The sequence below is a fragment of the Mirounga angustirostris genome, unplaced genomic scaffold (assembly GCF_029215605.1).
Source record: "Mirounga angustirostris isolate CCGP_5_RB_7025 unplaced genomic scaffold, mMirAng1.0.hap1 SCAF_4, whole genome shotgun sequence".
NCBI classification, from domain to species: domain Eukaryota; kingdom Metazoa; phylum Chordata; class Mammalia; order Carnivora; family Phocidae; genus Mirounga; species Mirounga angustirostris.
The window spans coordinates 181,417,069-181,438,924 of NW_026991712.1; the positions used below are offsets into that span (position 1 = coordinate 181,417,069).

At 53.9% G+C, this 21,856-nt stretch overlaps 2 protein-coding genes across 17 annotated transcripts in view; one reads left to right on the forward strand and one right to left on the reverse strand.

The window, feature by feature from the left end:
- Positions 1-4,001: 4,001 nt before the first annotated feature.
- On the forward strand, positions 4,002-5,314 carry NPPA (natriuretic peptide A). Its single transcript, XM_045895522.2, has 3 exons — positions 4,002-4,121; positions 4,223-4,549; positions 5,303-5,314. The coding sequence occupies exons 1-3, from the start codon at positions 4,002-4,004 to the stop codon at positions 5,312-5,314; spliced, it is 459 nt and encodes a 152-aa protein (XP_045751478.1).
- Positions 5,315-7,339: 2,025 nt separating this feature from the next.
- The window catches only part of CLCN6 (chloride voltage-gated channel 6), a 30,539-nt gene continuing 16,022 nt past the window's right edge, over positions 7,340-21,856 (reverse strand). For 5 of the 16 annotated variants that reach the window (XM_045898691.3, XM_064589926.1, XM_064589924.1 and 2 more), the window contains 10 exons: positions 21,282-21,408; positions 18,668-18,794; positions 18,217-18,370; positions 17,953-18,112; positions 17,756-17,862; positions 16,596-16,782; positions 15,596-15,753; positions 15,244-15,400; positions 13,241-13,348; positions 7,340-13,112 (listed from right to left, as the gene is read on the reverse strand). In XM_045898691.3, the coding sequence (XP_045754647.1) occupies positions 12,777-13,112; positions 13,241-13,348; positions 15,244-15,400; positions 15,596-15,753; positions 16,596-16,782; positions 17,756-17,862; positions 17,953-18,112; positions 18,217-18,370; positions 18,668-18,794; positions 21,282-21,408 (1,621 nt within the window). In that variant the 3' untranslated portion in view covers positions 7,340-12,776. The other 11 variants (XR_010411100.1, XR_008507911.2, XM_045898692.3 and 8 more) reach the window with 11 other exon arrangements.

Genomic DNA, 21,856 nt, shown 5'->3' on the forward strand with positions numbered 1-21,856 from the left:
TCCCCTCAGACTATTCTATGGTGCTGGGCTCCAGGAAGCTCTCTGGGGATGTCCAGCATGACCCACCTGCCACTAAGGTGTTTTTTGCAAAGCTGTGGCCAGCTTGGGAGTGTATCCCCTTCTGTTTGCACTCCCTTTTCTCCTACCCTGTGGGGGGCAGCCTCTGAGGGGCCCCCCAATATCCTCCCATCTCCTAGTACCCATGCCGTTGGGATGCCACTTCCAACATGAGGTTACAAAATCTCTCCCTGTACCAGAGGAAGTCAGTTGCACTTCTCCAGAGAGGCCCACCTGTTGAGGAACTGACACCTCCAGCCAATGGTCGTCAAGGAGCTGAGGTCTGTCGGTAGACACAGGAGTGACCTTGAAAGCAGATCCTCCAGCCAAGCCTTGAGCTGACTGCAGCCCCAGCCAACATCTTAATTGTAGCCTCCAAGAGCCCTGAGCAAGGGGCCCCCAGCTAAGTAGGGCCAGATTCCTGACCCACAGAATATCAGTAAAGGATGTGCGTTGTTTCAAGTTGCTAAGGTTTGGGGTCATTTTTTTTACACAGCCACAGTTAAATAATACACTGTCTCATTTCTCTTTTCCCCTCGCTCCTGCTTCCCTTGAACTGAACCCACCCCCACCCCCATAAAGATTGAGCAACTGAACTTTTGCCTTGGGCCTTGTTTTCTAGGGAAACTGCCGCCAACTTCCAGGGCCAGGGACCTCCTTGTTGTGCCTAAGAAACAGAACATCATTTCCAAAGTCAGAAACAACCATCCCTAAATGTGCATCAGGGTCTTACCGATTTCTCCCATCTGGGGCTTCTGCATTAGACCATTTGTGTCCGACAGAATCATACCGTGGACATGATGGGGTTCTCATAGTTTTGCACTTGTGTTACATTGCTGGGACCTCATCGCTCCCAAAGCTGCCCGCAGCATCCCCATGGAGGATCCTAAAGCAGAAACTCTGAGACGGAAACTAGAGATGCCTCAGTTCTGGATTCTCCCACCCATCTGCAATGCTCATTCCGACATATGACTAAGACAACTTCTTTCCAGTGATCAGGAAATAAAGGCTTTTGGCTTTTGGGCTAGTGGGAGAGGTGGGGGTGGGGGGTGGATCTGGTTTTCTGTGCCTTTTGCTTTTCTTCTGTCTCACTCCTCCAGGCTCGCTTCTAAAGGCTGCATTAAAGATCGACTCCTCCACACACACACCCCCACCTTCCCCCCTCTCCCAGGTTAAGCAGGGGCATGGAAAAGAAGGGAAAGTTTACATCAAGCCATTTTCTGTTTCAGGTGCAAATCAAAGGCTTTGCTAGGATCGGGGTAATGCTTGTGTTTGAGGCTTGTGTTCCTACTAAGCCTCAGGCAGGAGGTGGTGTTGGATCTATGTGAAGTCCTCCGGGCAACAAAACTGAATATTCTTTTTCTTGCCGCTTCCCCTTCCACAAACAAAAACAAAAACAAAAAACCAAAACCCAAACCACACCGCAACAAAAACCTCTGGCTCGTAGAAGAAACTCAGCTGACATTACTGCCCTGCTCGGGTTTCGGTCTGGAAGAAGAACAGTGACGTTAATAAAAGGAGCTGGGAAAATTCTGAAATTCTCTTTCTGGACCCTTGAATAGCATTTCCTCTTCTCCTCAGGCCACCGACAGAACCACGGCTGAGGGCACCTGCCACGACGCCCTTCTGGAAGTCGCCGTCCGCATCAAAAGCCTGTCTGAAAGGGCATTTCCAGGAGACAGGCCGTGTGACGCACACAGCAAGGAGCATCAGTTCCCCCGGTGTGGCTGCTCACTGAATCCTCTTTGCTAATAATAACCCTGCCAACTGAGCGATTAAGCTGTGAGCACATTCCAGGGACTCATCAGGATACGAGGGGTTTGGCCCCCAGAGCTCCTATTCAGGGTTGCGCCTACTTTGGATTTCAGGTTGAGTTTGGCTCACCCAGAATAAGGCTCCTGGAGAAAGAAGAGGCCTCCTTTCTCCTTCTGTCTTAGAATAAAATCACCCCAGATACGTCTCGTGACCTCTGGCTACATACTGCTCCGATTTTCTGCCCTCCCACAGAAGAACAGCCTCTCCACCTGATCAGCCAGGGAGTGGGCGCAGCCGGGGAGGGGTCTGTCTGGTCAGGCTAGAGCTGGGCATTCCACATGCATTTCCTGAGTCCCATGGAGTATATCGAACCACGTCAGGTGTGTCAACAGGCCATGGGGCTTGGCTGACCCCTTCCTTGAGGTAATACACACACACACACACACACATGCCAAGCACCCAAAGCTACAGACCCAAGATGGGGGAGGGGGAGGGAGCTGCTCAGAGGCCACCTGGGAGAGTGGGGGCAGGGGTGTGTTCAGTCGGGAACTGCACAGAAAGGGCTGGTAAGGGACTATTATGCTAAGCGGCGGCAGCAGCATCTGTGAGATGGTTAGGAATATGGACAGCGGTGTCAGACCTGGGGTTCAAGTCCTAGCTCTGCCTGAGTGACCTTGGGCAAGTGACATAACCTCTGTCTCAGTTCTGCCCCTCTGTGAATGGGAGCATTAATACCACCCACCTCGTGGGGGTGGTGCTGACAATTAGGTAATGCACACAAAGCTCTCGGTAGAGTGTCTGGCACATTACAGCTGGTCAATGAAGGCAACCACGAGTACCATCCTGCAACTAGATAGCATTTCACAGCGCGCTCACGCATTACTCGCTCGCCTGACAACCTGGAGAGGTGGGTAGAGCAGGTTTTTACAAATGGGGAAAATAAGGCGGTGCTGATGTGTGTAACTTGGTTTGTTTGCGGTTGCAATGCGGGTCTCTCGACCCTTCAAATGTAGCATTTGCCGCCCAGTACATTCTGCATCAAATAGCAGGCTAACAGGGAGTGCTGTGCTTAGTGAATGGGGGCCGCGCGCGTTAAGTGTGGACAGACTTGCTGCCTGTTATTTCTCCCCAGGGGCCAGGAAAATGGAGGCCTCGGTGGCTCATCACTCTCCTGGCCTCGCAGAAGTTACATGGAAGGTGTTAAGGGAAACTGTGTGCCACAGTCACTTCCCCCTTACTCCATCAGCCAACTCGCCAAGGGAGCTTTCCCGGGAAGGTTGGGGGCATTAGAAGCTTCAAATTCAGAGCCTGAGTTTCCACAAGCAGCAAGGTGACGGAATGAAAATGTTGGCATCTCTAAGTACCCTCCTCCTTCTACGCCTCAGAGAGGAAGGAGGAGGAGCTTGGCAGAAAGATGATTGTGTTTCCAAAACTTTTCTTGGTGTTTATAACTGGGAGCTGAATTCTTGGGACATTCATCACATTTGGTTCCTGGCTGGCTTAAGGCTCTAAAAAATAACTCCCTCTTCACCTGACCACTGCGAGTGACTGCCAGGAGGGAGGGCAGCCCAGTTGCAGGGAGAGGTCTGCCCTCACGGCTGATGAGTCAGGTGCGAGGCCAGCTTGAGCATCTGGACTAATTTGTCCCGAGCTGCAGGCTGCCTGCCACTTCCTCCCCACCCGCCCTTATTTGGAGTCCCTGACAGCTGAGCCGAAAACCAACTGGGGGAGCTGGGCGCCAGCCAACCGTCACCCTCTGCCTCCCTGCACGGGTCCTGTTGCCCAGGAGAAAGAAGCCCCAGGCATCGCTGTAAGATAACCAAGGACTCTTTTTTGCTCTTCTCACACCTTTGAAGTGGGAACCTCTTGAGGCAAATCAACAAGAATGTGGCTCTTGCAGCTGAGGGTCCGGGTCTGTTGGGGCTGCTCAAGGTGGAGGGGCAGTGACAGGCTCTGCTGGACTGATAGCTTTAAAAGGCCATCTTCTGCTGCTCTTCATTCAGCTGCTTTATCGCTGCAAGTGACAGAATGGGGAGGGTTCCGTCCCTCTTGCGCTCTTGGAGAGCCGGGGGCCTATAAAAAGAGGAGGCGCAGGGCAGCTGGGAGACAGAGCCGGACGGAGGCCGAGAGAGGGAAACGAGAGGCCAGAGAGGCAGCAAGAACCGGGCCACTCCTTGAGCGACGCCAGCATGAGCGCCCCCACCATCACCTCAAGATTCCTCCTCTTCCTGGCATTTCAGCTCCTGGGGCAAACAGGAGCTAACCCCGTGTATGGCTCTGTGTCCAATGCAGACCTGATGGATTTCAAGGTAGGGCCAGGACAGGGGCCACAGTGTGGGACCAGGGGGCTTTGTGACACTCTGCCAGTGAGTGAGACCTCTCCCTTTCCCTGTGTGTTCCTTTTGTAAAGAATTTGCTGGACCACTTGGAGGACAAGATGCCTTTAGAAGAGGAGGTCGTGCCCCCACAAATACTAAGTGAGCAGAATGAGGAAGCTGGGGTGGCTCTCAGTCCCCTCCCTGAGGTGCCTCCCTGGACGGGGGAGGTCAACCCAGCCCAGAGAGATGGGGGTGCCCTTGGGCGGGGCCCCTGGGACGCCTCCGATAGATCTGCCCTCCTGAAAAGCAAGCTGAGAGCGCTGCTTGCTGCCCCTCGGAGCCTGCGGAGGTCCAGCTGCTTCGGAGGCAGGATGGACAGGATTGGAGCCCAGAGTGGACTGGGTTGCAACAGCTTCCGGGTAAGAGGAGCTGGGAATGGACACGGGATGGGGAGGAAGGAAGTTGTGGTTTCACTGAGACTCAAACCTTGTCAAAGAACACCACTAGGGCATGCCTCCTGCAGTAAAGAGACCAGAGTAGAAGTTTACTTCCTTCGAAATGTTTGCCTCAACTTGGGCCAATGACATCATCCTCAGCTACAGGCTGCCAAGGAAATGCTAAGGAAAAAAAGTTACTGCCACGAGCACTGGGAACTTAAAATGTTCATGGGGCCAAGACCCCTTCGTTCTGCTGATTGGGAGTTCATGTTTCTCCCCAGAACTGTCAGATCCCAAAGGATTAAATGATAATGACCAGGGTTGGGGCATATGGGTGGCTCAGTCGGTTGAGCGTCCGACTCTTGGTTTCAGCTTTGGTCATGATCTCATGGGTCGTGGGATCAAGCCCCATGACAAGCTCCACACTCAGTGGGGAGTCTGCTTGAGATTCTCTCCCTCTGTCCCTCCCCCCACTCACCCACGCATGCGCACGCCTGCTCACTCTCAAGATAAATAAAGAAATCTACAAAAAACAAAACAAAACAAAAACAAAAGAAAAGAAACGACCAGGGTTGACTTGTGACTTCTAATGAGCAACTTGTGTCCCAGTTCATGAAACTCCTAGGGTTGTCAGGCTGGAGTGGGGGCTGGTGGGAGGCGAGCACAGTCCTGTGAAGTTGACTTTTCCAATAGGGCCAGATCACCAAGCCAAATTTGTCTCTGTTCTCTTTGTAGTACCGAAGATAATGGCCAGGGAGGAAAAGGCGGGCCAGGCCCTGGGCAGATTTCGAGAGACCCTCATCCCTTGGGGTCTCACACTCAACTTTGTCCCATCTCATTGCCATCAAGTTGAGCCGTGACGAGAACCGTATTCAAGCTGCAGCCTCTTGGCAACATTTCTCACATTTTATGCTAAATGTAGATAAAGTGGTTTAACTGTGGCTTCCCCACCTCTCCCATCCCATGCATTAAATTTTAGGATAGACACTCCACCTGTTACTGAAAGCGGTTTGAAAAACGAATAAACTTCAGCACCACGGACAGAAGCCAAAGGCTCAGTTGGTATGCTTGCTTTCTTTTCCCAGCCTGATAACCCAGTTTACCTTTTGTCAGAGAGAAGGCTGTTTCTTTCTTCTTCCTTTTAAACATAATAAGATTTATTTTGCGTTGCAGTTTTGGGTTCACAGCCAATTAAGCAGAAAGTACAGAGAATTCCCATAGACCCCCTGCCTGCACACATGCAGAGCCTCCCTCACGAGCAACATGGCCCCCAGAGTGGTGCCTGCGTTAAGCAAAGTGAAGAAAGAGACGTGTGCTTTGTTGACGAACTGTGCGTTTAGGTGCCTTTTGGGTACTTAGATGTAATTAAAAAGTAGCCACCAGCTTTTTCTAATTCTGGTCCCAGGTGCTTGGACAGGGGTCCGGGTGGGGTGGGGGGGCTGGGGAAGATGCCATTTCTTTGTATCTGCTTCTGAAAAGCAGAGAATACCAGGCACCAAGTTCACCCACAACAGGGAGCCATGCTCTAATCTACACATCCCCCTCTCCACGTCAGAATCTATGACATTCCTCCAACCCCCTCCCCCTCTGGCCACTGACACTTTGACTTCTCTGGCCCTTATTTATCCTGTCCCTTCCTCTTGTAATGCCATTTATCCATTGCTCCCGAGAACATTCTACACAATCAAAGCTCATGGAGAATGCTGCTACGATCTGAGCTCCGCACCAGCAGCATTTTGGGTATAACTATTGTAATACAAGACAATTTGCCTTGGTAGGCAGTCATGTCTCTGTCCCTGGATTGTAAACTCCTTGAAGGTCAATGCCTGTTCAGCACGACTGAAGCACATGGCAAAGTCCGTGCTCTGTAACGTCAGCCCAGTTGTCTTGGTCTTGTACAGAAATCAGGAAAAGGGGGAATAAAGAAGTCGTTCACTCTTTGCAGGGGGAGGAGGAGGCCAGAAGTGAGTTGACGGTTAGGGAGTGGAGTGGGTGAAGGACCTCTAATCTAACCACTTCCAACAAAAATCTTCTCCACGTGGACTTTGAACACAGAAGGGCGGAAAACCAAGAAGCAGATAGACTTTATAAAGACAGGCGCAAAGACAGGAAAAAGCATCCAAACTCGGCTCCTGAGGTCCGGGGAGTGGGAGCTGCTAGGAGGGAAGTGTGGGGAACTGGGCCGACTCCCAAGGGGTCACTGACACAGTGGGTCCCCCCCAAATGGAATAGACAGTGCTGAGTGCACAGGAAGTGTCCCTGGAATTTGGGAAACCCGGGGACAGGTGGAGGGGACGGCACAGACGGACACCATTTCTAGGACTGGTGAAATGGCAACTTGAGGCAGATCAACCGGAGACCAAGAGAATCCTATTTCTGGCAAAACAGAAGCCAGAAATTGCTTGTACTTCTGGTTGGCTATCAGGGAACGTGTTAGTGGGGCAGATGCCTAAACACAGCGCTGTCAGAACACACACGGGTCCTCCGTCTCCCGCTAGGGGTGGCGGCAGCTGAGGGAATAGGTAGGTTTTTACAGGAGAAAAACATCCGTAAACAAGATCACATGGCGTTGATTTGAAGGGAGACAGAAAACCGGGAACTTCGTGATTTGTACTAAGGATTAAGTCGGTAGCATTCCCCTGGGAATGAAGTCAAAGATTTGGAAGGAGACCTCTGAGACTGTAAATCTACTCTCCGGCTCTGCGAGTTTTACATAGTAGAAAGCGAGAGTAAAATGAAAACCACGTACCCTTGTACAGCAAGCACTGTGGAGACAGATGAAGACACTTTATTCTGACACGTTACGGTTACAATGAGAACTTCCCAAGTTCCAAAAGTTCAAATAAAAATAGAATTTTGCAAATTAAAAAAAATACAACATATGTACCCAACAGAAGTAGCTAGTATTACTATCTAAACCAACAGTCTGAACAGAAAGAAGCCTGCCACGTTCGGGAGCCGTGGGGTAATACTGCACATCAATGCTACAGGGCCCGGGACAGCGCTTCTGGCCTTTCCAGAGGTTTCTTTCTTTCCGTCGGTCATGTCACTACACAATTTTGCATCAGAAACGTCATATAGTTGGTTGGGTCAAGCAAGCAAGCGTCCATCCGAGCCAGGAACCGTTCGTTAAACAAGGTCATGAGCAAATCCTTCCCGACTGCCAAGGTCCCACGGCCGGGAGGGACTCTGGCTCCCTACCTCCCAGGCTCCTCGGCTGGGGAACGTGAAACACCAAGCGGGAGACGGCAGGCACACAGCAAACCGTCTCTAGCCCCCCAGAGCCCCCTCTGGCTTGTGTGCGTGTGTGGGGGGTACGCAAGCACGCGCACGCACGTACCCTACCACCAGGGGGCGACGGGGCTGGTAACAGGTGGGATGTGGACAACGTGGGTTTCTAACTATCAGAGTGAGGCTTCCAGTTATTTGTTACGAGTGGGGCAGTGGTTGTCTTTGGGCTTATCTGATAAGGGCAGACGCCGGTAGAGGACAAGAAGCAACGTGCCTTTCCGGAGAGGCCTGTGTCTGCGACCTCGCCGCCGTGCAGTCAGTTCACGGGCAGGGGGTGTGTGTGTTCTGCCAGCCACCTCTGGGCTATTCAGTGGCAATGAAGTATCTGGGCACTGGATGTGCACAAGGGGTAAAGTCCAACACCATCACCCAGGGCGGCCTCGAGGCAGGCAGCTAATGACCCCAGAGCCCTGGAGGCCAGAGGCTTCCCCCGCAGGACCTTAGTTCTGCCAATTTCACTGAGGGGTGGGAAGAGGGGATTCCGTTTCTGTGACGGGCGGTCCCCACATTCTCCTGACTTGGGCAACTGGTGTCCCTTGTAATAAAAGGAAGGAATAATGTGGCCAAGCTCTGAAGGCTGCCTTAAAATAAAGTGGCAGCGGGCTGAACACAATCACCTTTAGAAGGGTTTGCCTTTTTGGTCCTTGTGATTTCCCCAACGACTTACTGGGGGTCCCCTCCACATTTCACAAGTCAAATGCATCCAAGGAAGCTGAAACATTTAGAAGGCAAAGTATTTTTGGTCAAAGAGATAAGAAAATAGAAAGGATGGAGTGTGGGTGGGGCCGCAGTCAGGTGGAAAAGACCTGAAGCAGCCCCCTCACTTAGGGGAGCAGAGCGTGCTGAGCACAGGACCTGGGCTGGCCATGCCAAGACGTGCACCCACCCCCAGGCTGCATGGCCGTCCTGGCAAGAGACATCAGCCTGGAGGCAGAGGGTAAGAGGACGGACGGCGTTGTCGAGGGCAGGCCATGCTCTTGGGGAACTGCCACGGTTCACACACACCAAAGCCCAACATAAGCTTAAATGCAAATGAATGCCATCTTGGGTCCCAAAGCGCATCTGTCACAGGGCTGCACAGCAACGGGCCTAGGGTGTGGATGCAAGTAGGGGGGGAGCAGAGGTTAGGAGGAAAGTAAGCGCGAAATACCCAACCCCCAAGTGTTCACTTTGGGGGCCTGGTCAGAGAGGGCCCCCCGGCCTGGAGAGACAGAGAGGCTTCCTTCCCGGGGTTCATGCTCAGGCCTTGGGGCACGTGCTGGTGGGTGTCCCTCCCAACCCAGCCCCCTGGCAGCACAGTTTCCACGTCTGGGCCCCTCAGTGGGCTGGGGATGGCTAGCAGCAGCAGGGGGGTGGACAGGCGTGTGACGGGGACACGCCCTCCTCCTGGAATAAGCCAGTCCTAACCCTGGCTTCTCGGCCACATCACGTGCCGTAGTGTTCGCTGGCGCAGGACTGGCTTCTGTCCGTCTCGGAGGTAACTGTTCCGTTGCCCAGAGTCGGGTCGAGCAGTTTTATCACGGGGTGCCCTGCTTTTAGCTAATGGTGGTGGTGGTGGTGGGGGGGACACCTGGGCTGTGGCTGCCTCACCAGGAAGACACGTGTAAGAACTCACGGGGAAGTTAGTAACTCAGTGCAGAGGGGAGGAACGAGGGACGGACCGTGGAAAACACAAGTCACCAGGAGAGAAGCCGAAATGCTAAAGACTAGGGTGGCTGTAAGTCGGAGCATCTCGTCAGGCTTCTCCTTCAGGGACGGTCCATGGGACTTGTGCTCCTGGAGGGTGGCGCTTCCGAGGAGGCTGTGACCACGGGGGCAAGCCCAGAGCAGCAGCTCCCCCAGGAAGCCGTGTTTCCCTTCAAATGAACCGGTGCGCCTGTCCAGAGTCCCGACGCAGGAGGGCCCCCCTGAAACATGGGTGAGCTCAGTGGCTCAGTCCCTAAATTTGGTAATTCACTGCATTTTGCAGCTGGCCTTAGCCCCAGCACCTGCCTTGGCAGAGCCCCTCCTGTCCGCTGAAGGCAACAGTTGGGTTCCGTAGGAGAGCAGCAGGAGGGGGCAGGAAAACTGCTCTGGGCGTCACTCCCTGGTGGCCGAGGCCTGACGCCCCCTCTGGTCCTGGCACGTGTGCGGTGGAGGGGCCTGGGGCCGGGGCCCATGCTGGACGGCAGGAGAGCGGGGAGCAGGAAACAGGAAGATACTTGCTGAGAAAGTCAGACAGGCCCAGGCTCTCGCGGTTCAACACCATCCCCAGGACGGCTGACCGGCGAAGTGTTCGATGACTGGAGGCTTCTGAGCGAGTGGGTGAGTGGGACTCTTCCGCGTCCTGGAACAGCCCCAGCCGGCCGTGGCGACGGGGCACGAGCAAGCCGCCTCCCTGGGCAGCTCCGGGACAGGGCAGGCTGGCGTGTGGCAGCGGGGCCGCGCTGGGCCGTCAGATGGTCTGGTAATGCTGCCGCAGCCGGGCCTGCAGGAATTCGTAGGTCAGGTTGTGTCGAGTGATGATCCCAACGATCTAGGACAAGGAGGAAAAGACCCCCGTCACCTGCAGAGCAAACCCGCTGGGGCAGGACCGGAGCGGACAGGGCTGGCCCTGAGAGGCACCGTAAGCAGAGGCGACAGAGGCCCGTCCCGCAGAGCGCTGGGACAGACGTATCAAGCTGGCCACGCTGCGCACTTCAAGGCTACCCAGTCTCCAGATGACAAGGAGATCAACAGGTAACTAGGGCTCGTCACCTGGAGGCCAAGGGGACAAATTCAGCTCCAAGAGAAATTTTAGTCAGGCCAGCTAAACTCTGAATTTGAATGTCTTTTTCAACAGGGCACACGCTCACTAGCCGCCTCAGTTCCCATCACCCGCCGCTTGCTTCAAGCATGCACGCAAGAGACGCAGCCCAATGCCGGTTCCCGAGCAGCCGAGACCCCGCGACCCCACTGCGGCTCATAAATACCTGAGTCCTTGTGATACAGTGACTTATAACAGGAAATACGTGTTTGGTCTTCATCCTAGTTCCTGCACAAGCTCTAAAAACTCTGGGAATTAAGTGACGAGTAAGAACGGCATCCTTTACCATTCATAATGAGCCCCTTTCAACTATACCTGAGTTTATGTGAATGATAAACTTTTAGAAAGTCCCGAAGGATGGAAGCTAGTTGCCAGGGCAACCAACCATGTGGCTAGAGGACTGGCTCTTCCAGTCCCAACCCCCATCTGTGGGCGGGGAAGGTTGAATCAATCACCCGTGGCCATGATGTGATCAATCCCATGGACATACACAATGAAGCCATCAACAAAGTTCCTGAACTGTGGGGTGTGGGGAGCCTCCACACTGGTGAACACGGAAGGTGCCAGGAGGGCAGTGTGCCAGAGAGGGTGTGGAAGCCTGGCACCCCTTCCCACACACCTGCCCCCTGCATCTCTTCCATCTGGCCGTTCCTGGGTCACATCCTTTCAGCTGGTAAGTAAACTGTTTTCCTGAGTTCTAGAAGCAGATCATGGGAACCTCCAATTTACAGGCACCTGGCCAGAACCCCAGGTGACAACCTGGACTTTTGATTGGCATCCGAAGAGGAGGGGGGGGGCTGTCTTATGGGGCTGAACCCTTAATGTGCAGGATCTGATGCCATCTCCAGGCAGATGGGGTCAGAAGGGAGGGACGCTGTGGAAGTCAGAGGTCTTCACAGCTGTTGCAGCCGCCGCTGCTCATGTCTTAGTGACGCGGGTGCTGAGCACCAGAAACTGTTTTCGAACCTCCCGTGTGCTCGTGTTTCAAGGAACACAGCTGGACCCACTGTAACTACGCCCACAGAAGAACAGGCTGGGCCGGGCCAGCGTTCTGCCGGAGGTCCCTGTCTAGAGAGGTTTCGCTTCCTGAAGGGCGACTTGGTGACAAACAGCAAAAGCCTCAAGAGGATGATCACGGCAGTGATGTTTAGCTACATGTCCCCCTACAGAGGACGGCTGGATAAGTCAGTGGACAGCCGGCCAGTGGGATGCCGTCGAGCCCGTTAAAATACCGTAAGCGAATGTTTCCTGCCACGGAAAGGCATCTCCTACAGGTCACACAAACCACGAGGGTGTTAGTACAGGTGGTGACAATGCCCTCATTAAGACTGGACACGTGACAGGGTGCCTCGGGGGCTCAGTCATTGGGCATCTGCCTTCGGCTCAGGTCATGATCCCGGGGTCCTGGGATCAAGCCCTGCATCAGGCTCCCTGCTCAGCAGGAAGCCTGCTTCTCCCTCTCCCACTCCCCCTGCTTGTGTTCCCTTTCTCACTGTGTCTGTCAGGTAAATAAAATCTTAAAAAAAAAAAAAAGACAGGACACGTAAAATCTCTACTTGTAGATGCAGAGGAAAAAAGACAAAGGAGCTAAGGGCTGGTATTTATTTTTTGTTTGTATTCTGCTTCTCTATATTTTCTTTTCTTTTTTTAAACAACCACACGATAACTGTGTAATGAAGAAAACAATGGAGTTCTAAGAAAAAAGAAAACCAGGAAAGTCTGCAGCACTGATTACTAGTTATACGTAGTTGGATCTTTTAAAACTCTCTAAGCGGGGCGCCTGGGTGGCTCAGTCGTTAAGCGTCTGCCTTCGGATCAGGTCATGATCCCAGGGTCCTGGGATCGAGCCCCGCATCGGGCTCCCTGCTCCGCAGGAAGCCTGCTTCTCCCTCTCCCCCTCCCCCTGCTTGTGTTCCCTCTCTCGCTGTGTCTCTCTCTGTCAAATAAATAAATAAAATCTTAAAAAAAAATTAAAAAAAAATAAAATCAAATCAAATAAAACTCTCTAAGCATTTTGCTTGAAATTCTCTCATTTAACGTCATAAATGCCCAGCGCGGGTGGGGAGTGGACCCCGCCTCAGGAGGCGCAGGTCTGATGGAGGGTGAAGGAGAGGAACACTGGGGACGCCTGCCCTACGCTCTTCCGCAGCAGCTGTGACCCTGGCGACACCTGCCGGCCGAGTGGAGAGTGTACGTCAGAAACACACAGGAGGCAGAGTGGGCAGAAAAGCTTTTAGTCCGAGAAACCCTGCTGGTTGGGAAGCCCTGACTCACACGCAGCGGGGGCAGGGTCCTTTCTGGAAGGCAGGCGTGGCTGCGGGCACAGTGGGAAGTCAGACTCACCTCTCCCACGGCGTTCACCACGGGCAGGTGCCGCAGGCCCATCGTTCTGAACAGGTTGAAGACTTGGGAGACGTGCGTGTTAGGTGAAACAGTAAAGGGCGCAGGGTTCATGTACGGGGTGACATCCTGCAGAGAAGAGAACACAAGTCACCTCTGGCCACCTGCGCCCTACCCGGGATGAGGCGTGAACGCACGGACGAGCAGCGGCCGGCTCCTCTCCGGGGGCCCTGCCCCAAAGGGACAGCCCTGCTCACCACAATCATGCGCGGGTTTAGCAGCGTCAGGTCAAGGTCGTGGATGTCGGGGTACCGTGGATAATCCTCAGCCATCTCGGCGTAGGAAAGGCGCGGCTGGCTGGCACTCTGCAATCCCAAGCGAGACAGGTCCTTGCACCCAGCACGGCAAGCGGCAGGGGCACACGGAGAGCCCCTCCCCCTCCACGTCCACACCGCTGGCTACGGCGCCACCCGGCGTGAGGCGGTGCAGAACTGGGGGCTCTGTCGTGAGACCCCTGTCGACTGACGCCAGTTCCCAGCCAGGCCTCGCTGTGCCCCCCTCGGCGAGTCTCCTAATCTCTCTGATCCTGCTTCTCCTTGCCTGTAAAATGGACATGGCTTGTCCCGGAGTCTAAACGGGAGAAGAGCTAATAGGTCTCAGGTTGACGTGTGTTCCTCAAAAGACGTGTCTGAGTCCTAGCCCCTGCACCTGTGTGTGTGGCCATGTGGGAAACAGGGTCTCTGGAGACGTAAGCAAGTTCAGATGATGTCAGACTGCACTAAGGTGGGCCGTCAGCCCAATGACTGTGTCCTTCTAAGAAGAGGGAAGGACACAGAGGGAGAAGGCCACGTGACAACGGAGGCAGAGGCTGGAGGGACCTGTCTCCGGTCAGGGAGTGCCAGGGATGGCTGGTAGCCCCCCAAACGAGGAAGGCAAGGAGCGATCCTCCTGAGAGAGCGAGGCCCTGCTGACGTGTGGACTTCATACTCTGACCTTGAGAATTGTGAAAAGAAGAGATTTCTGTTGATTGCAGCCACCTGGTTTGTGGCAATTAATTGGACACGGCAGCTTTGTTACCATCCCTGCATCCCGAGGGACGGTAACAAATCTTCTGGATTTCCCCTCGGCCCTCACGGGGCACCTGGGCCGCCACCATGGCTCTCAGGCTGGGCACAGTGGCCACAGTGCTGGTCGCCGCTCTGTCCTGATGGCTCGCCCGTAACTCCTCTCTCCACACACTGCCCCCCCCGCCCCCGCCCAAGCCGCCTGCTCAGCGGCACCCAGCTCCTAGCGCTTGGTCAGCTCAGCTCCAGCTACTTTCTGCCTTAAGGCGAGGCCTCTGCAACCTAGCCCACATCACCCCTCCTGTGCCCCACACACCACCGACCACACCTCCAAGCCCCAGCCCCTGCCCCTGGGGCCTTCCTGTCCCGCCCCATGCTAGCTGCTTTTCCACATGCCAGCAGGACCACAAGTGACTGCAGGGCTGGCCTCCGCGGCCAAGAGCTGAACCAGGAGAGTCCGTTTGGAAAGCAGGCCTTTGGGCAACCTTTTCAGGTTCCCTCTAAAGGGGGTGAAGTGTGTGGGGACGAGTGGGTCTTCAGGTTACTATAGGGACCACTTTGAACAACACACCCTACCCACCCCTGCTTATCTCTACAAAAACCAAACGAAAGGAAAAAAAAAAATTACAAGGGAATTAATAGGAAGAACATTAAAAAAAAAAAAGCATGTAAAAAAGTTCACTTATACCAGAAAGTGTAGAAACTATATTAAAAGTCTACAGACTTGGGACGCCTGGGTGGCTCAGTCAGTTAAGCGTCTGCCTTGGGCTCAGGTCATGATCCCGGGGTCCTGGGATGGAGCCCCGAATCAGGCTCCCTGCTCAGACTCGGGGGAGTCTGCTTCTCCCTCTCTCCCTCTGCTCCTCCCTTGCTGTGCTTGCGCACGTGTGTGCTCGCTCGCAAATAAAATCTTAAAAAAAAAAAGAAAAAGAAAAAAAAAGTCTCCAGGCTGAAAGGACACCTAAGAGGCAATGCACAGACTGAGGGGAGGGTGACTGGGGCGTCCCCCCACCGTAGTGCCCCTTGAGAGGCGCTGAGAGCAGCAGAGGGAGCCATGGGGCTGCACAGACTGCAGGACAGCTGCCCGCTGGCACACGGGCTCCCCACGTACTAGCTCCCGTCCGCCCCGAGGCACAGGGACTGTGCTCCTAACACCCTCGTGCCTTCCTGAATCCCGGTGCAGAGCAGAGACTCACTGATTGACTTTCCGAGTAACAAACTCCTCGGACGAGCAGGGTGACGAGCTGTGACCGCAGGATCAGGCCGTGGAAGGTCAGAGGGCGGAAGCGCTCCTCCATGGTCCAGTCTTCGCTCGGGGACTGGTCAGGGTATAGGTTGGGGTAGGGAGTGTATCTGTTACATAAAAACCAGACGCTGCCTAGCATACCCTCAGCAGGATTGCATCTTGCTTCCCCCCCACGGCCCCAACCAACTCCCCAAATCCCCCAGAAGCTCGGGAGCTGCCTCCGAGCAGTGCGCTGCCCTTCGTGAGCCCCTTCGTGAGCCCCTGCAGGCGGGGGTGCGTGTGGCGGGGGGCTGTGCTCTCACCTTCGCTCCAGCATCTGCTGCAGGAGGTCCTCCTTCTCGGCCGGCTCCTCGGAGGGGAGGTGCTCATCACACACGTTTCGCAGCTCACTCGACGGGTACGACTTCATGGACTGGCTCCGTCGGCGTTGCTCGCCAGCCCGGGTCAGGATGCTGGATTTCTGTGCGTGGGGAGGGGTGATGGGGACAGAGGTTTCTACCGGGCAGGCCATGGGTTGCTGGCCTGGGCACACCACCATGGCACCTATGCAGCTTAAAGATTTGGGTGACAGTGGCGACAAGCACGTGCTGACATAGGAAGTGCAAGGCATCTTCGGAGTGGCTCAGGGGCTTGCGGTTGAAGGGAGTCTCTCTGAGCCTCTGGAACCCGCGGTTTCTGCCAGCCCAACTTCCCTACTCCTTTGGTTTGGGAACAGCACTTCAACTCTCCAGGGTGAACCCCTCTCCTACATCATGTCGTGGTGGGACTGACAATGGACGTGCCCCAGCCCCCAGAGCCACGGGGGCTTATGGCCTGAGTGAGGGCCTCTCCCTCTGCCTGGATTTCAACTCAGGAGCAAGGGCTGGTCCCCGTGCCTCCCAACACCCTCCAGGGTGTCTGTGAGCTGCCTGCACGCCCGGCGGGAGGCCTCTGGTCCTCCAGCTCCCCTGTCGGTCCTGCAGCTTCCAGCCGACTTCTTTTTCTTAGGTAGGCCGAAGTCCATTTCTGTCACAGGCAACTCTAGAAACCTCCTGATACCACTTACATGCCATAAATAATGCCGATTAAAACAAAAAATCCATCTGCACGCTTGCTGGGGTGACAACGGACACATGTCCTGACGGCCTAATGACATCCACACTCGCTATCACGTCTACACTTGCTGCCGCACATAACGAAGAGGTGGATTCTCCCTGAGAGCCAACCAGCGCCCCCATCTACGGGGTGTGGCAGGCGCCAGATCAGCGTGTGCGTCAAGGAACTGCTTATTTCTCACCCACCTTTCCTCTCGGGCTGCTGTACCTTGAATTTGATGTTGTTACTGATGAGCTGGTTGCCCTTCATGAACTCCTTCTCGTTGCCCCGGTTCTCAGTGACCACCGGGAAGGCGTGGTGGACCGTGGTGCGCAGGATGCTGACCAGAGACTGGATGCGGGTGTGCGGGTAGACGTAGGTCAGGTTGGGCTCCATGATGTCACTGGCTCTCAGTCTGGGGGAGGGAGGAGGAAAGTGGTCCTGCCTCACAAGAGAGCCCGCAGTATCCCAGGAGCGAGCCCTGGATCTCCTGCATGGCCCGGACCACCGGGCTCCCTCCTCTGAGCCAGCTTCTTTGAACACACACGTTCGTCTGTACTTCTATCCTTGTGCAATGCCCTTCCCCATGCCTGGAACGCCCTTCCCTGCTCTGCCAAACTGGTGGGCCTTTCCTCAGCTCAATACAAGATGTCCCCTTACCACAAACGCCACCTACTTGCCCAGGTGAATAGCCATCCCCTCCTCAGCCCTCCATGGCACATTCCTCATATCATCACTGAATTGTTAATGGTACTACTAGAATTAAAAAAAAAAAAAAAGTATGGGCTGTTCCTTTAAACCAGGTGGCAGCTGCAGGTGCCAGGCCAAATCTGGCCTCTCCCGCTCATTTACATATTATCTATAGCTAGCTGTAACGGAGACCACATGGCTGGCAAAGCTGCACATATTAACTATCCACCCCTTTACAGAAGTTTGCTGATCCCTCTGTTGGACCATAAAGGCCTTGTGGGGTCCCCGGACACAGAAGGCCCAAACCATTTGCAGGCTGGTGGATAAATCAGCGATTATGCCTAGAATAATCCCTGCTTTTGGCATGACACTTCACGGGGCATGTGTGAGGCAGGCTGGCCCTCACTCATCGGGCTTAGCAGACCCTTAGCGGAAACGTGCAGTCCTAACACAGACCTGATCGAGACCTCCTATCAGGTCCAACCAGAAGGCCACAGGAGCTACGTCAAACCACGCAGCAGCTGCCGGCCTCCACCCCCCAGCTCCCAGACACACCCAGCTGTTTCTGGGAGTTATCTACCGGTTCACTGGACTCCCACCCCAGAATCTTAATCACCACTTCCCACTCTGATGCACACACCCCTCAGGCCCGAGGTCATAAACTCTGAAACTACAACAGATGGAAGTCATGGTCTCACTTGTCCATTTCCGCCTCCGTCTCCCATTCCAGGAGTGGCACACCTCGCAAGCCCACGTGGATATCATAAATGCCCTTGTTGAAAAAGTCCCCTGTCCATTTGGCCACCTGAGACACAAAACAAAGACTTGAAAAAAGGCTGCTGGGGGGGTGAACTTGGCCCTGCACCGGGGACAGGCCTGGAAGGGGAGCACTCACCATCAGAGTGATCATAATGGGGAGCCCGTAAGTAATCTCGTTGGTAGACTCAATGAGGATGACCGTGAGACTGATGGTCATGCGGACGACCCCGCCCAGGAAAGCTGCGGCACCGATCAGGGCAAAGGTCCCCGAGTAGATGTGGCCCAGGCCGATGTAGCTGGGCAAGAAAGAAGCGGAGACTATGGCTTGGAATCACAAGGTTCGCACACTTGTGCCCACGCACACCCGGGCACGCTCACACGCGCACACGCACACACTTACCTTTTAAGGACATTGGCAACTAAACGTCCAAAAGCAGCTCCACACAGCAGGGAAGGCACAAAAAGGCCACTTGGAACTGAAATGCCATAGGTCCAACATGCAAGCAGGAAATAGAGGGCGAAGAACAAGGCCAGAGTGACGGGGCTAAAAGTACCTGCGAGGCAAGAACCCATCTGAGTCCCACCACCAGACGCCACCAAGGCCCGCCGGGCTGCTCTGGCCCCTTCCAGGTCCTTCCACACCCCAACCAGTTCACCTCCAACACTGGAGGCAGAGACTCCAGCCTTGTCTGGGTTGCTAGTACAAAGGAAAACTCCTATTTTGCTCAGAATTGAGGGTAAGCCTGGCTGTGTCTGTGGGCCAACAGCAGGGGCAGAGGAATCATCATGTTCCCTGCAGGAAAAAAAAAAAAATCAATCACCTAAGAACGGGCAGGCTCACAGATACTCACTATCCTGGTGGAAAAGCTGAAGGATGGCAGACTCCTGGGGATTGAAGAAGAGTGTGGCCATGTCGTTGTAGGTCTCGTTGGGACAAAAAAAGGTCTTGGTACTTGAGTTGACATCTTCTGATGTGACCTAAGACACAAGAATCGGAGAGTCAGTACGAGGTCATTACGAAGTCATTATACCTGATCAGGGCGCTCAAAGTCTTGGAGCGGGAGGTCTCTAGTGGGGTCGAGAAAGTCTGGCTTGTAAGCTTTACCCGGAAATGAAACAGGTGGCAAAAAATCGATCTCTAGCCAAGAGCAGCCAACCGTGATACTGTATTCCTTACGCTTCGAGAATGAAAGAATCGGGACGAGGGCTCTTGAGTTACGACAATGAAATTCACCGTGGATCTGGCTCTGCTTCCTCTCGTGGTGCTCACGTTGTAAGTGATAACTGCTGGAAGCCTGGCCTGAGAGCCCCACGCACTGTGAAGTGCGGAGGAGGACCGCCGCGGGAAGCGGGGCAGTGCCCCCTCCTGGCGGAACCTGGCAGGGAGGGGCTGCCCAACGAGAAATGTGTGTGGCTCAGGAACGAGGCGACCACGAAACGATCCACGCATGCAGAGTTTCCCAAACTATGTCGGGAGGAACCCCGGTCCTGAGGCCTCCCAGGAAAGAGTCCTGCAGTCGAATGTGCTGAGATGCATCGCAGCCTTGCTGGAGATCAGAGAACCAGCTGAGGGCAAAGCAGAGGCTCCTGCATCAGACAGACTGGCCTCTGACTCTGCCCCTCTCCAGCGCCTGTGGGAGTGGCAGCTCATCCTGGAAGCCTCACCTGTGAAATGTGAGTAATGCCGAGCTCATGGTGTATACCACTGAGAGATCATGGTCAAGACCTCACTTTGTGGGGCGCCTGGGTAGCTTAGTGGGTTACGTGTCTGCCTTCAGCTCAGGTCACAATCTTGGGGTCCTGGGATCAAGCCCTGCATCGTCGGGCTCCCTACGGGGGGAGGGGGAGTCTGCTTCTCCCTCTCCCTCTGCTGCTCTCTCACTTTCTCAAATAAATAAAATCTTAAAAAAAAAAAAAAAAAGACCTCACTTTGTCTCCGTTTTCTCCCCTGTAAAATGGGGATAATGATACCAGCCAACACGGTGGGGGCAAGGACTAAATGAAGTCATGTCCATGCGGTGCTTACTGGAATAGCTAGCACACGATAAACGTCCAAACACCCATGACACTGACGGAATTGTAGACATCCTACGCGGTCCTTAGAGCAACTCATTTAATTCTAGCTAACCCGTTAGACCACAGGATTCTTTTCCATTTGTTTGTGAATCATATGTATCAGTGTTCCACAGGACGCGTTTGGAAAATACTGGTCTGGTAAGGAGGCAGCCTCGGGACTAACGAGTAACACGGGTTGGTGGATATAAAGAGCCACATAGTAAGTATTTTAGACTTTATAGGCCACGCAGAGTCTCTGTTGCACATTCTTCCTCTTCTTCTTCTTTTTTTTCTTAAACACTCTTTAAAAAGGTGAAAACCATTTTTAGCTCAGGGGCCACACAAAAACAAGCAGATGCCAAAGGCCAAATCTGGCCCACGGGCCACAATTTGCCAAGCCCTGATCTAACCCATGCTGCTGTTCATGGATGTTGCTGGGGATGCCAAAGGGGCAGCCATCCAAGACAAAGCTCCCAACAACCCTGAGGGATGCGAGCAGCTACTCAGGAGCAGCAAGAAGGTAGGGTACTGGGGTGCCTGGGTGGCTCAGTCGTTAAGCGTCTGCCTTCGGTTCAGGTCATGATCCCGGGATCCTGGGATCGGGCTCCCTACTTGGCGGGAAGCCTGCTTTTCCCTCTCCCACTCCCCCCTACTTGTGTTCCCTATCTCGCTGTCTCTCTCTCTATCAAATAAATAAAATCTTAAAAAAAAATAAAAAGGTTGGATACTTAGGGAACACTCCCGAGCCTCTACCCTAGAGGCCAGAACCATGCATCTGGCTGACCACATGAAGCTCTCAGACCCACTGGCTTGGACCAAAAAATTGTAAGGCAGAGTAAGCTCCAATGCCTCCCTCACTGACCCTGCTCTTTCAGGGAAAGGTTCTAGAAAATACTACATGCTCCTAAGAAGCAAGAAGGAGAAACAGAAAAAGAACATAAGGCAGTAAATGACCTAAACCCAAGAAGAAAGAACCAGGAAATGCCAAAAGAGCCGGATCGCAGATCACTCTGACGCAGGACACTCCTTTCTCCCAGTCTTAAGGGTGATGCTCATAATCGTGAGGGTGAGGCTGGTGGGCACCTTTCAGGGTTGAAGAGGTAGAAGAGTAAACTGGGGCTCATCGAACAAGCGACGGTTGGCTTCCTGAGCTTGTCTCCAATTAATTTTGTTCAACAAACAGAGAAGCTCCCCTCTATGATGGCCGTGACTCTTCACAAAAGTGAAAAAGAGCATGCACACTCTCTTTTCCGGGAAAAGGCTCCTACGGATTCCTCTAGCTCTTAGCAATCTGATACAGGTGTGGAGCAACAAACAAACACACCTATTATCAGCAGAGGCAAGTCACACATTTCTGGATTCTTCCTCTTTGGGGGTGTAAGACAAAGGCAGCAGGTGCACAGGGGTTACCTGGAGCTGGGATGAGTCATTACCGATTTGACCCGAAGCAGACATCTGTCGGCATTCTCCTAATACCATCGAGGCCATAAACACCACCACGGTGCTTACCACAGACACCAAGAGGCTCTCTAAGACTCTAGGAAGCAAAGCACAGCGGTTACTACAAGATAAAAAAAGACACCCCAGCCTCGGGAACTAAAAAACACAACCCTGTCTGCTCTAACCCTCACTGCCCCAAAGAGCATGCAACCAGCAGCCCCGAGTCAGTCAGGACACGTGCAGAGCTTGTCAGCGACTTGCTCCATTCTAGCAACTCGTTCGTCAACAGTGGGTAGCCAGGAACATGGGCTGCTACATTACCACAACACCTCTCTCTGAGGAACAAAATGGCCTTCCATTTTAGGTCAAGAGTCTCATCGACCCTTCTGACTTAGTGGCTGGAAGGCAACCAGCACCTCTGATGTAAATTAAGCTCAGACTCAGCCTTTTGGCCCGTCTGACAAATAGAGGAGATCCACGACCCTGTCTCTATTTTTAGTCTCAGACACGAAATCAAAGCTGGCGGGAGAAGTGGAGTCCGTTCC

Excerpts from the sequence above, each read along its gene's own strand:
- NPPA (XM_045895522.2), top strand. The coding sequence starts at position 4,002 with ATGAGCGCCCCCACCATCACCTCAAGATTCCTCCTCTTCCTGGCATTT. Across the intron at positions 4,122-4,222 it reads CAGACCTGATGGATTTCAAG|AATTTGCTGGACCACTTGGA; the intron begins GTAGGGCCAGGA and ends CCTTTTGTAAAG.